Source organism: Phalacrocorax carbo, chromosome 8 (assembly GCF_963921805.1).
Source record: "Phalacrocorax carbo chromosome 8, bPhaCar2.1, whole genome shotgun sequence".
Classification (NCBI taxonomy): domain Eukaryota; kingdom Metazoa; phylum Chordata; class Aves; order Suliformes; family Phalacrocoracidae; genus Phalacrocorax; species Phalacrocorax carbo.
Window position 1 is genome coordinate 23,021,086 of NC_087520.1, and position 16,366 is coordinate 23,037,451.

The following is a 16,366-nucleotide window of genomic DNA, read 5'->3' on the forward strand; positions in this document are numbered from 1 at the left end:
ACCCCCTTCCCAGGACCATGCCTCAGTTTCTCCTCAGTGGAGATGGGAGCAGTTAATAATATAAGTACATTTTGAACAGGGCTTTGCTGGGAAATTGCTGCAGGAATGCAAAATATGGATATTTCTGTGCAAAGAGCAAATGATAAACTGGCTGGAGGCAGAGTGTGAAGCTGATCCCTTGACTTTATCCCCTTCCAATTTCCATCCCCCTCATGCTTTCTCCATCTACCTCAATGTGTGCATGTCCTGAGTTTAAGCAGTTTTGGCAGGAAAGCCAAGTCCTGCAGCCCGAGCGCCTGCTGTGGGAGGAAGGCAGCGTGCGACTTGAAGAGTGTAAAGGAAACTATAGGAAGATTAGGAAATGCGTGATGAGTTTTGATAACTGGAGGAAGCAGATCATGTCCTGCTTTGAATGAGGTCTGCTTAGAGGTATGAAAGCAGCCTTTGCTACAGTCAAGAATCAGTTGATCTCTTCGGCGCGCTCTGCTCTGGCTGAGGATGCTCTGGGCTGGCAGGATGAGACTGGGGACCTTCGGGAACTTTCTAATGCTTGTCTATGTGTCAGCAGCCTGTGAGTTTGGACCCTTCCCTTATAGCGTCACAGGGATTGCCTGCAGGATGACCAAGCCCGCGGCATTGCTGTGTAAGTGCCTGCTATACGGGTCTGCGTTTCCCCCCTCTCCACTGGGAGAAGTTAGTGACATATCAGCCAAGTGAGAGGGTTTCTTGCTTCCCTGGCACTCATGGAAACTGTTTAAACTGTTTATCTGTAAGATGTATTAATACCTGCCTGGGAGCATGAGTTAAACCATGGGGACCTGAACTGAGTAGGCACAAGTTCTCAAAGGAGCTAGAAAATGGTCCTCAATCTCTCCCCTTAGTCCAAACTTTTAGCAACGTTCTTCCTTGGGGACTGGCGTGATGGAAAAGCTAGAGCACCTTGCTGCAATTTAATCTTTTGGGGTCAGTGTGCAGAAGGGGAGAAAAAGGGATGCTCTGCTGCTGTGGGTTTATTTGCAAGGTTTTGGGGGATCTGCAGGTGGTGGAAGAATAATTAGTGCTTCTGTAAAGGGTGGGAACAGCTCTGTCCCATCCCCTCTGACAGTGGTAGATGCACAGAAGGATGCTGGGCCAAACTAAAAGACGGTATTTATGTAAGGAAAAAATCCTGTACTGGCGTGTGCCTGAGGCTGAGGCTGGAATGGGCTGGATAACTTTAGAAAAATGGATACAGAAACTTTGGTCTCAGAATTTTTCCTCTGGAGACCCAACAGCTTACTGCAATACAAGCAAACAGCAACAGAGCAAAGCACTGGGACAAAGTTAACAGCTTGTGCAGTGCAAGGACAAGCACAGCCTCAACCTTTCCAAAACCTACGACTAAGGTGAAGGTGAGGTGTGCGAAAGCTGGGCTTGATGCCCCGGAAACAGTCCTGCTGGTGACTCTTAAGCCACATATGCTGCTGTCCTCAGCTGCTGTCGGCTGTTAAAGTTAGGGATTTGTTTTTGTTTTGTTTTGTTTTTTTTAAATTATTTTTATTTTAATTTACTCTGAAGCTACTTCTAGTGCTTCCTTAATCTAATGGAAATGCCTTGGGTAAAACTTTTCTGTAGGACTTTAATCCAGGGTGTGCACCTGACTTTACAGCCAGGAGAGGTTGCAATTTGGTGTCTTTGCCCTTTTCTTCCACTAACAGTGAACCAGGAAACAGCGCAGGTCATTCAAGCAGCATTCAGAAATGCCAAATTCCCAAATATCACCGGGGAAAGGTCCATGCGGCTCCTTGGCAGGGTGGCTTATGGGCTGACCAAGTGAGTATCTCTGTCTCTGCCAGGGGAGGTTAGGGCTGACGGAGAGGAACTGAAACTGGCCTTGGAGTGAGCTTTTATCCAGCAATTCCTGGTGAAAGTGAAGGTCTAGACCAGGGCAGACACACTCTCTGATCTATGTCTTGCAGACAATTTGTACATTAAGGTTTAGGCTGCTGATGTATTAATAATACATTTTTTTACTTTTACAACTCAGTGGGCAGACAGTGAGGCAGTGTGTAGAGCAAATCTCTGACAGTGGGGATGGGGAGCTCTGTTCCTGCGGGCTGGAGCTCCTGGGGTCCGTTACTGGCAGATGGTGCCCATGGCACATTGAATGGCAGAGGGGACCCGGCCAGGGCTGCCAGAGCCACTCTTGTCAGCAGGATGTCACTTGGCCTGTCTTTAAGACGAGCAAGGCTGGGTTTTGCTGGTTACTAACTTTTATTTGGGGACAACAAATGCAACGATGCAAATGCAGGACAGATATCCTGCTGTGGCTGCGGCTGACACAGAGCACTGCAGTAAAATGGAGTTCTTTCTGCAGCGTGCTGCTTGGTGTTTCCCGTTTAAAGCATTCGCCTCACCCAGCCTCGTGCCCACACATCGGAGGGTAGGAGCTCACCAAGGCTGAGTGAAAGTACCACTGTCCTTGTACGTGGTCTCTGTGATTTGCAAAAGCTCCTGAGCACTCACTGGAGTTGGCACAGCCCCCTTAGAGACCCCACATCCTCAGGAACCAACCTGTCTTGCCCGTCACAGAAAACAGCCCCAGGGTTGGGGATAAACTGGGTTTGTGTTGTTTCTAGTATCCAGGTCAATGACTTGTCCATAGAGCAGAGTGAGGTGGAGCTCAAGGACAACGATGCCATTCACATTGCCATTCAAAATGTGACCGCCTTCTTCAAAGGGACCCTGACCTATAGCTACGCCGGGGCCTGGTTGTAAGTACCCGGGGGCTGGCTGCTGCCGAGCACCACAGCCCCAGCTCCTGCTGCTGCCTGCAGGCAGGACTTCCCTGTGGCATGAGTAGATGTGGAGGGGCTGCTAGCAATGGCTCTCAAGCAATGGCACCACTGCTTACTGTCTGAGTGAGGCAAGATTTTATACACCAGCAGTGCTGCTTAGCCCCCTCACTGCTCGTCTTGCCTTGCTTTCTGCCTTTCTGTCTGCACCGTCATGCGGTCCACACCGCGTGAGGAGACCCGTCGGCCAAAGAATACAGGTTGACTTCTTCCCTCCCCTTTGTTGCTTTATAAACTTTGAGTGGGGAAAAAAGGAGCTTAATTCTCCCATCCACCTAAGTGCTGCTAATGCAGTGATTTGCAGTGATTTAACACCACAGTATTTTTGATGGGCTACCATGTGCTGGGGTTTTGCACACTGCAGTGCAAGGACCGATGCGAGAGGTCTTATAAAACCCACCTGTGGCAGTTGTGCAGTCAGGGAGAAGCTGCTCCTGTCACCGAATTTGGGAATAAACCTATTAACACCACTGTAGCATTAAGAAGCAGGCATTCTCTTTATTGCAGCGCTGGATGCATAGGGGATCCTTCCGCCTCATGTGCACGCCTACTGGGGTTCATTTTTACATTTGTACATGACACACATGACACACCACACCTATCTAATACATCATTATTCACCTGACTGAGCATCCTCTTCTTCCATTGGTCTGTATCTTCTCGCTTAAATTTACAGCTACAGTGAGATTTTAATTCACTGTGCATGCTCAAAAGGAGTGTGTGTGTGGGGTAGTCCTTTTGAGCATTTTTTGAGTTCTTTTGAGTTCTTTCATCCCTCAATTGAGTTGGTGGTCTCAATCCCCCCCTGCTGGAATTACCTTTCCCCCAGTTACTGTGACTCTTGCTGGTTTCGTTGTTTCATGGTTGTGGCATCCCTCTATCTTCCTTGTGGGAGAAATTCTGCTATCAGTCCTTGAAGTTTCTCAGCTCATGAGCCTTGAATTCCTTTCACAAGTTGGCTCATTGAGTCGTTTTTATTTCTCAGGATGTGGGTTTAGGTTACTATTGGCTCAAGCTGGAAGTTTAACCCTTTAGTTATTTACAACACCCCTGTGCCTACGGGGGCCACTGGTCACCCCTGCATTGTCCCCACAGCCCTCCCTGTGCGCCAAGGGGGTCTGTGGTGACCTCTGTGCTGTCCCCAAAGCCCCCTGGCACCCCAAGAAGTCCCCTGGCACCAGGAAATGGGTGAGCAGATGGCAGCAGCCTCCTGGCCCTGCTGAGCCCCATGCCAACCAGCAGGATGCAGCCAGCCGGAGCTCCCCACAGTGCCAAGCAGCACCAGCCAGTTCCAGGAACATCCTGGTGCTGCCGGAGGTGGCTGCAGGGTCCCTGGGGGGTGTGTGTGTGAGGCTTAAACCTTCTATCGTTTAGCTTTTGTTCCAGGTATCACTCCCAGGATGGGTTGCTAAATGTCCTCTCTCCTGCTGTTACAGTTTGCAGCTTTTTCATTCAGTTGATTTTGAAATCGAGTCTTCCATTGACCTCCAGATAAACATTAAACTGAGTAAGTAACAGTTGGGAATCGCTAGCTGCAGGGGTCTTTGTGCACATTCTTCCTTCAGAGCAGCAGGACAGACCAGGTGGGGGGCAGCGAGCCTGGGCCAGCTCCGTTCACCTCTGCGGGGAGCAGTCAGCACCCAGAGGCTGGAAGTGGGTCTCTGACACCCTGTGGCCCTCAAAGACCTCATATTTTTAACAGACCAAGCAGAGGAAGCTGGTACAAATAATTTCAGCAAAGTTATGCTGGTTTACACCAGCAGCAAGCATAGAATGGTCAGGCCTTCTGGACTGTCTTTTTGTCTCTTGCTGTTCAGGATGACTTGAAAAAAAAAGGGGATGTTTCAAAAGAGCGATCCAGAGGAAGGCTTTGGTGCAGGACATGCTTATAGTCTACTTTTTCAACTCTCTCCAGGTCAGGCCCAAGGTGTGTTCTGGGAAATGAATCCTCTTCCTTAGGAAAGTCAATAGACTTAGACTAGAAAGGGACAGAGGCAAACTATGCTCCTCCACCTCCCATAAGGTATGAGAGGGTCATAGGTTATCACATGTGCCTCAAAATGCATTTTCCTGCCTCAAAATACATTTTCCTGGTAAGGTCCCAGGGGGAGAAGAGCAGCACAAAGCTCTTGATGATGGTATATTGCAATTTCCGAGCTTTTTGCAATACGACTTAATTCCCTTCCAGCTCTGGTTTGCGGGTTGCACATACTGCCCAGGCTCTCCTGGGTAATGAAAGGGGACACCTGAGTCCCTGATGATAGGAGCTATAGCAAGGTGGGCAGATATCCGAATGAAGTGTGAAGAAGGGTGTCTGGTAGACTTGCTCAGCAGGAGATGCAGGCAGAAACCCTCCATCCAGATACAAGGTAGCCCAATCTGCCCTGACTTTGCAGGGTCCTGTGTCTTTTGGAAATATCCTCTGGGAGGTATGGGGAACTCTGGCTGCCCCTCTGCAGTGATGCCCTCCTCCAGGTCTGCACTGTCTGCAGAGTGCACTCATCCTCCTTGTCTCAGTAGCAAATTAGCTTCTTTTTTTTTTATTTAATCCCGTGCAGTGTGCCAGAGGGACCAAGTGGCTGCGGATGCCTCAGACTGTTACCTGACTTTCCACAAACTGATGCTTCGCCTCCAAGGCGACAAGGAGTGAGTCTGTCCCCCTTCCAAATCAGGCTTCACTTGCCCTGCTGCTGGTACCTGAGGCTTCAGCCCAAGCATCGCCCACCATGGGGACCACTAGGTGGTCATTGACTCTGCTCCCTGTCTTATGCAGACCGGGCTGGCTGAAGCAGCTCTTCACAGATTTCATCTCCTTCACTTTGAAGCTTGTTCTCAAGAGCGAGGTAAGATCAGCCACTGCCTGGGGCCAGAGGAAAGGTTGGTTTGTATGCTACACACTCCTCTGCCCACATACACCCACAAGATAAGAGCAAAGTAATTTTAGTGGTTCTGAAAAATTAGACAAATAAATAGAATCCACAAAAAAACACAGCTTGGATGAGGTGGGAGGTTTCACTGACACTAGGATCTGTGATGGTGCTTGACTCTGACCAACAGCCCCAAGATCTTGTCACCGAAATTGGGAATAAACCTCGTAACACCAATGTAGTGTTAAAAGGCAGGCGTTCTTTAATCATGGTGCTGGATGCACAGGGGATCACTCCACCTACCATGCATACCTTACACACCCTTCCCATGTAATTTATATAGACCAAAAATATACATATTCATTTTATCCATACATTTTATTCTCTTTGGTGATTGGCACAAACTTGCTTGCTTCACATGTAAATTATTGCACAGACTCAGTTGTCCTTTCCCATTGTTCTCTTTTCAGTAGGTGGTATTACTTGGGTAGGTGGTCCATAAATCAGTGGTCTCGATCTCCCCCTGCCGGAATTACCTTTTACCGACTTGGTTCTTAATCCTGGCAGTCCTGGCCAGCTTTCTCAGTCCACCGCATGAAACCGCATTTTGTCATCCTCTCCTGACACAAGCACATTGTCTATTATTTCATTTGCATTAATGATTACCTAGAGACTAAAATACAGATCAACGAATGCACTGATTTGTATACTCCATGTCCCCAGACTTAATACCCAGTTGGATAGGGCTGTACAAGGAGTATAGCATCATGCCTGGTTGGTTAATTCCATCACCCTGGTTACAATCTCACCGTGAGGTCTGGCTGTGCTCCACACCCAAAATCCTACCCCCAGCCTTCAGGTTTTCCCCTCTTTTCCTCTTATAGGTGTGCAACGAAATCAATTTTCTTGCCCAGGTGCTGGCAAGTTTTGTACATGATTTAGCAGGTAAATATCCTTGGTTTTTTCTGCTTTCTTTTTTATGTGCAGCTTTTAACATTTGAGCCCCAGCAGGGCAGTAGCTGCTTCCATCAAAAAAGTCCCTTGAAAATGTGTATGGGATCCCAAGCCCTCAGACAACAGCAAAATAAACCTTAACAATGCTATGCTTTGAAGTTTCTGCATCAGGTTGATTTTTAAGGGTGATTGCACTGGTTGAAAGATGCATTTCAGTTCATAAGGTAATGACTAGAGGTGCAGGATAGGTGCAGAAGGACTGATGTTAGCTAGAACAGCAGCATGTATTGAAGTATTTGGGCTGAGATGTTGCAGCATCTGTATCTGCCTGCTGAAGATTTTTCCATGATTCCCAGGTTCAAATATCAGGGAAAAGGAGCAGAGTGTAAAACTTATCAATAGTTACCCCTATTTCCCAGTGGAGAAACTGAGTCAGTGAGCAGTAGCAGGATCAGCACTGGCACCCAAAGGAGTGAGACCCCCAAGTCCCATCCCTGTGCTCTTTTATAACTCCCAGTCACCTTCTCCAGCAAGTCCTAAAACTGTCTCACAAGCTCTGCTTAAGGTCATATTTCTGGTGTGAGGTTTTTGTTTTTTTTTTCCTGTAGTGGATTTTGTGCAGGATGAGGATATCAGCGTTGATATCTCCCTTGCATCAGTTCCTTTGATAAAAGCAAATTACCTAGAATCCCATCACAAGGTAAAGTAACCCAGGCTGCTCAGAGACCAAAGGTTTTCTGGCAATGATGTTCGCCTGAGGGCTGGGAGGGGTTGGTCTCTTTGCTGCCATGCAGTGCTGCTGCGCTGGAGCCAAAGGTAGGTCTGCAGCATGTGCTGATGCCAGCCTTTCGCCCAGCCGAGCAGCTTACTCTCTGCTCTGAGTCCGGCCAGCCAGGCCTTCACCTTGCAATGAAAGTGCAAGTAGTGACATTTTGTTCTGTCTCCCTGCTGCTTATCCCAGCTAACATGTTTGCTTTCCTTTAAAGGGACTTGTCCTGTACAAGAACTACTCTGATGTCTTCAGCGACTCTGTTTTCTCCCCATCACTGCTGACCGAGTCCCGAATGCTCTACTTCTGGCTGTCCGAACACATCCTCAACTCTCTGGCTTTGGCAGCTTTCTTAGATAAGCGCCTGGTGTTGACCATCAGAGGGGAGAAGTTGCAGGTGACTATTTTAGGGGTGGTTCCCTCCTTACCTCATACATATATGTTGGGGAGAAAGTAAAAAAATTCTCTAAATACTAGAGAGCTAGTTTCTATATGTGATCCTGGTCAGAAGTTGGTAGCTTCTTAGCAAGTACATGTTATCAGGTAGTGTTATCCCTTAGAGTAGCAACACCAGCTGATGGAAAACTTGTCTTCCAAGTTGTAAAGTGACATGATTTTCTGTGCGAGTACTGAGGTAGAAAGGGGGTGAACTCAGGAGGAACTCTGCCATGCCTCTTAACTGGCCACACGCCACACACCAGTGCTCTGGCCCATCCCACCTGCTTCAGTGCTAATCATAACTTTCTCTTCCGTTTTTCTACAATCTATTTCTGGTTTGTTTCTGAAGGCGCTGTTTGAAGCAGAAGACACAGAAGCGCAGCGGAATGCAGTGCAGATGGTAACTGCATTTTATGTCAAATGAGGAACTTTTCAGATGGATTCTGTTGCATTGTAACGTCTTGTGTCATAAGAGTCTTGGGTGGGGCTGATGGGGAAAACCAGGGTCCAGTGGAGAAACTGTTGTGCTTTGCAAGGAGGATTTCTCAACCCTTCATGCTGGCACAGCTTCCTTGAAGCCTGGCTGAGTTATTGTGCTTGTTTGAACTGGAGGAGGAGTTGGGTACTACAAAGGGTGGGGACTAAAAAGCTGTGTGTAAAGTTGGCATGAAGTTGGCATGAAATTGGCATGTGGTATGGAAAAAGCCTGACTCGTCTATTTCTCCTTATTTGACCAGATTTTTCAAGGGACCTCCTATAATGACTCTGTGGCCAAGGTGTGGAGTCTTGACCACCCCCAAATCTCTCTTCAGCCTGAAGGCACAGTTGTGAAGTCCTTGGTAGCAGTGGAGGTCAGCATCTTTCCCCCGGGAGAACAGCCCCTGATGGTTCTGTATATGGAGAAGGTCAGTTCTTGCTTCTCCTGACTGCAAAAACCTTGGGACAGGCTATTTCCCGAGTCTGGACCACTCCTGGTGCTCAGGGACAGTAATGGCAGACAGCCCTTTGGGAAGGGGATGGTGGCTAAACCATGGGAGGTGGAGAAGGCCTATCAGTCCCTTTTAACACTCCCGTCTCTTCCCTCGACATTTGAGGCTGGAAATGATGATAGTGACTATGTTGGCTCAACACCTCCTCTATTAGGCCAGCCCATCACTGGTGTGCAAGCTGGTAAGTGCAGCACTGGAAAGCTCTGACGAACCCCCATTAACCTGTATTGGACACAGTGAAACTCCTTTAGCTGAGGTGCTTTAGGAGAGAATGAAGGCACCATGAGAATGTATTTGTTTTGAAATATTCTCATTCCCAAATTCTAACTCTGGCCCCCACTTAGAGGGTGTCTGTCTTTGAAATGAAGATACAGCTCTGAACAATGTGAAGCTCAAAATATAACTTCTTTCCTCTATGCATGCCTGTATGAAAGTTCCTGCTTACAAGGTGTTTCACCCCAGACAGCTTTATATTGCATCTAAAGAGGCAGAAGAAAGAACTGCCAACAGCCTTGCTCTCATGGGTAACATCTCAAGAAAGCAGTATGTTTGTCCAACCTTGTAATCATGGACTGGTACGGACACTGCACAAAAGCAAATCCCTGCCTGAGGGTAGACCAGACTATTTAATTTAAAGGGTTAAACTGTAATTGAGAATAATTCCCTCCTGCCCTCTGCAAGTATCCCATGTTAGCAGGGAGTTATGGGGAAATATGCACAGCTGGGTTTTGTGCTCTAGGTGAGATCTTGAAAGAAATTTCTGGTAGGACTACAGAAGCACTGAACTAGATAGAGGTGGTCCCTAACATCGTGGCTCGCAGGATGTGATCTGCTCCTGGCCTGCCAGACCCCTGGTCGTCACCTGCAACTGGATCACAAAATGTTCCTTTTAACAAACATCTGCATACAAGCAAAAGCGAGGAAATGAGCCTAAATGGCCAGAATTCAGAGATTGCTTTATTTTTTAATTTGGTTATAAATGAAAACACTATGGTAAGCCTACCTGTAGTCGCCCTGGCTACCCTGGAGCTGGCCTCTCCACATCCAGTCTGATGATCTTTCATGTTGAGACAGATGGTCATCGGGAAAAAACACCCTATGTAACTTCCTTATGCAGGATTTGGTTCACAAAATGGCAAAAGCATCAGTCCTGTGGATAAGCCAGTCTTCAGCCCACAGGCTGAGGCTGTAGGCATCAGGGAGGAGTTTGTTGCACGTAAACAGAGAGGTAAAATGCAGACCTTCTCTAGTAATTTCTGGAGGTAAAAAGCCAGAAGGATGTTGAACTCTGGGTCATAGAAAGTAAACCAGAATTTCCAAATGCAGCTCCCTGCTATAAGGCAAGATGTGCTATATCTCAACCCTGCCATTCATCTCTGTGCAGGAAATCACGGTCACTATCCAAGCTGCCTATGCAGAAAAGAAACTAATTTTGCACCCTTTGGACTCCAGGTTGGTACTATGGTGTCTTGTGGGTTTCAGTGCCCCTGAAACCCATGTCTGAGAGCAGCACAAAAAGACAATCTTTGCAGCCCTTAATGACCTTTTTTCCCCCTCCTTCCTTCCCTTCAGGATAGAGTTTAAAGTCTTTAAATGCACAGCTGATCCAAGTGGGGTAAGTCCTAAGAACATATTCGCTAGGCCATTTCTGCCTAAATGATGCCTTAAAAACCTTTTTGTATGTATTTTCTGGCTTTCAGAATGACCTATCCATAAGAAACTACCTGCAGACAATGATCTCGGTTGTTGGGATCCCTGAAGTGATTTCAAGTGAGTTTTCCTTTTGGTGAAGCGCCAACCTACTCTGTAAAGCATCTAACACTGGGTCTACTAAACCTAAGCACTGAAAAAAATTCCATCAATAACTCTGACAGCTGGGGTGGGAACCACATTACTGATGCAAATTTCTGCTGGACTCACTTGGGGAATAGGGAACCCTTTGTAAATGTTTGGGACAAAGGAAAAGTAAGTTCTCCATCAGGCCAAAGGTTGTAGGGTGTGGAGGCACAACTAGCTTTTGGCCACAGGCAAACAAAAGTGCAGTACGTGATGAGCAACAAGCCAGGATGGCCACACCTGTAACTGGATGGGTTTACTGATTCCATAGGGATCGAACCAGCTTTGACTTCACTGATGAACAGCAAAGGGCTTCATCTATTTGAGATCAGAAATCCTGAGATCATCACAAGAAAGGTAAACAGAGCTCAGAAATACCTAGCTCTCAAGTCCTTCTTGGGAGTGTGGCATAAACTAATATAATACTTTTCTTTTTTCTCCTCTCTTTGTAGGGATACATAATTGTACAACTTGACTTTAGCTTCCCAAATCATCTGCTTCTTGATTTTCTTGAGAAAAGATTACAGAGCTGATCTCTTCATAAAAGAGCATAGGAACTTGCGTAAAAACAGAAAGATTGAATGTGAACCAATTAAAAGCCGAGCTGACAGAAATCAGCGTTGGTTGAATTTTCTTTCCTTTTCCTCAGAAACACTCCAATTTCTGTGCAATTGTACTTCCCCTGAGTCTTTCCTCTGCAAAGATCTTGAAGTCTGCACCTCTATACACTCTACTTTTCCAGGATCTTTAAAGGACTTGTGTGCTTAGGAGTAAGGGTTGGACTCTTGAAGTGCATGTGCTCTGGGTTAGCACTCATGGGAGGCAGCACAAATGGGCTTTGCCCACCTTTTGGCATCTCTGTTGTTACATTTTGGAAACGTAGCACCTTTTGTGCTGATCCTGGGTTTTGTTTCTACCATGAACCAAGAGGCTCTTGATTTTGACAGACTTCAGCAACTCAAGTGACATTACCAAATTCCAAGTAAGCTCAGAACCAGTTATGCTAAAAGACATGTGGATGACTGAAAAAAGTAAACGGCACATGAATTTACAATGCAGTAAATTAAAAAACTTGAGAAAAGGAATAAAAATAATAAGGAAGACAAAGAGATTATAGGAGAGAATGTGTCTAGTCCAACAGCAGGTTCCTGTTCCTTCCTACTACAGTGTAATCATTTATCTGAAGTGGCTCAGTTATTTTCCTGTACCAATTCACACTTCCCCCCTTTTTTAATTTGTCTTTTTACTTTGAAGAGATCTCAGGTGACAAATCTAAGACTAATGGTGACTGTATTAACAAAGGTGCTCCCACAGGAAGCAATATTAAAGCTGAGGCTTCACAAAGAGCTGTGCAAGGCAGTAGCAGGGTGGCTTCAGTTTCTCGAGCTCCCTGGGCATGGTGGTTGCTCCCTCTGCATTGCCATGGATATCCTCCCCAGGGAATGAGCCAGGTGCCTCTGACCTGCTCCTCTCCCACCCTCAGCGCTAGAGGCTACCGAGCTCCCCGAGCACTTCCATGCTCCACGCAACTGCTGGGTTTAACGTCTCTTCAGTGGTCATGGTGCCAAGGGTGGTGGAAGAGAAGGAGCACAGAGTGGGCTGAGTTTACAGGTTGCTCCATGGCAGCCAAGGAAGGTTTACTTTACTGGGTCTCAGCCAGCTGTTTCCATGACACAGCAGGAGCCAAGCAGTGCAAAAGGTGTGACACCATGGTGTGGCCAACAGGCACAGTAGCGGGCAACTTTCTACCTCCCTTCACACCCTGTTCCCATCACTGCCTCTGCCACCCATTTCAGTTCCAGCTAATGACTTGTCCGTGCTCCCTCCTGCTCTACAGCCACCAACGCTGCCGTGACATTTTTCTTCTCTGCATGGCAATGTCTGCTGAAGACTATGGGAACTGGCTTCTGTCAAGCCAGGGCCCTCTGGCCCTCCTGAATGACATCCCACTAGAGTCATGAGCATTAATAAAAAAGGCATAAAAATGCTCTTTTTTTCCTGCCATGGAGGTCCCTTGCCCCTCGGGGAGGAAGGTGTCTGCTGGGGACAATTCAGTGGTGACAGTCCCTCGGGGCTGGGCAAGACAGCTGCCCTTGCACGGGGAAGTGGGAACGTTGCTGAAGGCGGGGGAAGAAGCAGGAGAGCAGGCATTGGGCCCCCAGAGGGTCCTGAGTTGGCTCCCTGTGGGGCTGCGGCACCCATCACAAAATGGTGGCCATGAGCCTGCCCAGGCGCTGCGGGACGCCGCGAGCCCTTGCACAAAATGGTGGCCCAGCGGCCACTCCGCCCGCTGAGGGGCACCGTCGGTGCTGCGCCTCGCCGAACCTGGCATCGAGCCGCAGCCGCGGCCCCACGTGCTTTCCCGGCAAAGCTGCTCCGCCGTCTGGCGGTTTCGGTTTCAGGGCGGTCCGGAGCTGCCGCTACGCCAGCGCGCCCGGACGGGCAGCCCGCAGGGTGAGTGAGCGCCGGGGCGGGTCGCCCCGCGGGGGGAAGAGGCGTCGTGGCGCGGCACTTCGTGAGGGGGGGTCGGGGGGGTGCGGGGTGTGTGGAGGTCGGGGTCTGGCTGCGCCCTTTGCTTGCCCATGCTCAAGTCAGAAGCATTGCTGGAGCTGACTTTGGAACGCAGGCAGTGGGTGCAAACAGATACCACAGCTTTTACTAGCTGGAGGAGTGTATGGGAGTCTGTCAGAGATGAGACTGGGGATTTTTAGGTACAGAATTGTACAGCAGGAGGTGTGGTGGGCCAGACTGGGGCAAAAAAGGTGGCAAAATGGGGCAGAGTGTGGCAGTGGGTGCTGTGTGCGTGCTGCTTCCCCAGCTGCTCCTCACTACCCATGGTCTCCTCATCCAACCCCAGTTCTCTCAGAGCTCTCCCCATCCCCTGCACCGTGCTCGAGGCAAGACAACCAGGGCAAGTATTTCTGTCCAGAGAAGTGGGTGGTGCTGGTCCTCTTCTGTTTTTATTTTTTCTGATTAATGACTTTTGAAACAGGGGTGTTCACATTTTGCCTTGTCTGGGACTTGGCTGCAGGCTGCATCTGGTTTTCCAAGGTCGCTTCTCTGGCATATAGAGAAATATTAATAATATTCTGTTGTTTGTTGCACCCTATCTGGCTTGATCTGGAGATCTCTGTGCACACTTCTACCTAGAAACCTGGGATTTTTTTCCTCAGATCAGTCACAACTACTACACTCTCATTAAACCTTGTCCCTGTCCCAAGGGAAAGGCAGTTTGCTTTTTTTCTCTTAGGTATAATGGAAATGGTAAATAAGTATTTAGCTGTGTCCCAGAATAATCAGACCTATGCATGTAAATAAAAATATTCCCATTACAAAAGCCTTACCTACAACCAAGTCAGTTTATTCCAGAGTGTTTGCCCCCAAGTCCCATTTCTCTGGACCATGTCCCAAAAGCTTTACCTAAACTATTGCCTAACTGCAGATTTTAGAAGAGGATACCAGCTCTTCTGCTGGTCTGATTGGGTATTTTTGCTCATCTCTCTGTCTTTACCAGAGATGAGTTGCAGTTGGGGAATTCCTAGCTGGTTTACTTTCATTTTTCTCTGTGTTTTTTTTTTTTCTCATCAGATCCCACAACACACCAAAAGGCTGTGTGCCTCAAGCAGGTTAGCAAGTGAAGAAATCAAGGCAAGTGGATGTTGTCCCCCAGCTCCTTTGTTTTGGGACCCCCACTTTGTTTTCGGTGCCGCTGCTCTGTTTCTGGGCTTCCAGTAAGTAGCACGTGCTCCTCAGAGCATGCACGAACTTGCTAGATTTGCAACAGGGAGCTTCACGTTTCAGTTGTATTTTTGGTGGCTGGGAATGGTGTGAATGCCGAGTTGGGGTGAGGTGGCAAGGCGTATTATTGCAAAGAGTTTTAATGGTGTTTATGCATTTAAAGGGCAAGTGCAAGGGTTGCGGCTCTTGTTTTCTGGCCCTTCCTGGGAGGTTTTTGTGCTTTGTTTCGAGCTCAGAGGCATTTTATTGTAGGTCACTGCCTGTTGTTTCTGACGGTCTGATTTGGCAGAGCAGTACTAATATAGGAGCTGTGCGGGATCGCCTGAGCTTTCATCTAACTGTTCAGTGAATATGAATATTTATTTATTTCATATGAGTCTACTTTTTGCCTGAATGGCTTTCAGTCTTCATTGGCAGAAAGATCTGATTTTTTTTTTTTTTAACATGGTCTTATTAAGTAGGTATTTCTTGGCCGTCAGGGGAATAAAGTCAGGGCATTGCTGTCTACAGGTTTCTGTATTTTAGCTGCAGAAATGTAAAATGACAGTCCCTAAAGGTTCACTGATCATGCTATTGGGAGATGAAGTTTGTTTTGCAGGAAGCCCTGTTATTTTGCAGTTTGTTTAACTTTGAAATGTTTAAACGTTTTCTTTCAAGCTTTCCAGTTAATTGAACCATTGTTTCCTTTGTTTTAATGCATGTGTTACTCTTAGCATTCTTTATTTATATAATTGATAATATAATATAAATTTCATAATAAAATATTTTGAACAAAAACTTGCAGAGTCCTTTCCAATAAGGTTTAGAGTTTCAGTTTTTGGCATCAGAGAAATGGCTTGAGGAGAACACTGGTTCTTGTTAAGCCCAATTTTCTTAGAATTTCACTGGGAACTTTTTTATAGTTCTTTTTAGAATGGTGAATGAGAGACATTAGAAAATTTTTACAATCTGGGAGGATTACCCACATTTTGATGGAGCCCAGAGTTGCTTCACTTTTTCTGTAGTTCATTCTGAAAGCTTGATCTGGAATGGGAACCTGGGTAGAGTCTTTCTTGCAGTAGTACTGTATTATAACAATATATGGTGATGCTGCATAATAACCAACTTGTGACATGGTTTTGACTTGAAGAATCAGAGATTGGTAAAAGAATGTACAGTATCGCCACCTTTGCTCTTATCAGATGTTTGATTGGCTTTCAGAGCATGAGAAACAGAAGAGACTGATTAGGTCCTTCCCATCCAGTCCTCTGCTGTAGCACTCAGTCAGGTTATATCCCTTTGCTGCATTAATTTGGCTCTGCCTTAAAACATTTAAGTTATTTAAAGAGGCAGTACAGAAAGGGCAGAGAATGGTTCTGGATTATGGGAGAAGGGATATTCTCTTAAACATGAGCGGGACAAACATTTTGAGCAGTTTTACCTCCAATGCTCCAACATGGCTTCTGCTTTTCATTTTTTCTTCAGCTTCTGGGTGTGTGCACTGCCCAGCTACGATGTGGGGAGGTAATGTTCTCTTCATGCAGTGTGCCCCATGGAGCAGCATGGCTCTGCTGTGAGGTTATTCCACCACGAGCACAACTTTCTGATTAATTAGTTGTCTGTGTGCAGATGGGAAGGTCTTGGCTCTGTTCATCAGAGAGCCTTTCTGTCTTCCACTTCTGTTTTTAGTTCTTCGCTCAGTTCCATAGAAATCTCCCACTTTCCTTCTTGGCCAGGTCAAGAAGAAGGCAAAAATAAAAAGCCTGATGGCCTGTGACTCCCTTTATTTTAGAAACGTGAATGGTCAGTGCAGAGGATAGCATGTCTCGGGAGTGAGGGCTGAATGTTAGAGGAGGTGGGCTCCGCAGCACGATTCCCCCATCCCTCCACCCTGGTAGTGGTGGGGTGGCTGCTGCTGTTGGGTTGAGAAGGTGTTTGCTCAGGAAATGGCAGTTACTGGGC

General features: G+C 47.1%; 2 protein-coding genes across 6 annotated transcripts in view; both read left to right on the plus strand.

Moving 5' to 3' along the window:
- Window positions 1–423: 423 nt before the first annotated feature.
- On the plus strand, window positions 424–11,679 carry CETP (cholesteryl ester transfer protein). The gene is made up of 16 exons (XM_009511050.2): window positions 424–643; window positions 1,698–1,812; window positions 2,619–2,753; window positions 4,271–4,341; window positions 5,393–5,480; window positions 5,608–5,677; window positions 6,586–6,646; window positions 7,264–7,355; window positions 7,642–7,821; window positions 8,212–8,262; window positions 8,600–8,767; window positions 10,236–10,303; window positions 10,424–10,466; window positions 10,552–10,621; window positions 10,959–11,044; window positions 11,140–11,679. Exons 1-16 carry the CDS (start codon window positions 499–501, stop codon window positions 11,218–11,220), a joined length of 1,524 nt encoding a protein of 507 aa, XP_009509345.1. The 5' UTR covers window positions 424–498; the 3' UTR covers window positions 11,221–11,679.
- A 1,382-nt stretch (window positions 11,680–13,061) lies between these two features.
- The window catches only part of NLRC5 (NLR family CARD domain containing 5), a 54,403-nt gene continuing 51,098 nt past the window's right edge, over window positions 13,062–16,366 (plus strand). For 3 of the 5 annotated variants that reach the window (XR_010374225.1, XM_064459099.1, XM_064459103.1), the window contains exons 1-2: window positions 13,062–13,141; window positions 14,276–14,418. The gene's annotated coding sequence lies outside the window, so the exon portion shown is untranslated. The remainder of the gene's footprint in view (window positions 13,142–14,275; window positions 14,419–16,366) is intronic. The other 2 variants (XM_064459101.1, XM_064459102.1) reach the window with 2 other exon arrangements.

Coding starts and splice junctions, on each gene's coding strand:
- CETP (XM_009511050.2), top strand. CDS start 499: ATGCTCTGGGCTGGCAGGATGAGACTGGGGACCTTCGGGAACTTTCTA. Junction 4,342..5,392: donor CCAGATAAACATTAAACTGA/GTAAGTAACAGT, acceptor AATCCCGTGCAG/TGTGCCAGAGGGACCAAGTG. Junction 10,304..10,423: donor TTGCACCCTTTGGACTCCAG/GTTGGTACTATG, acceptor CCTTCCCTTCAG/GATAGAGTTTAAAGTCTTTA.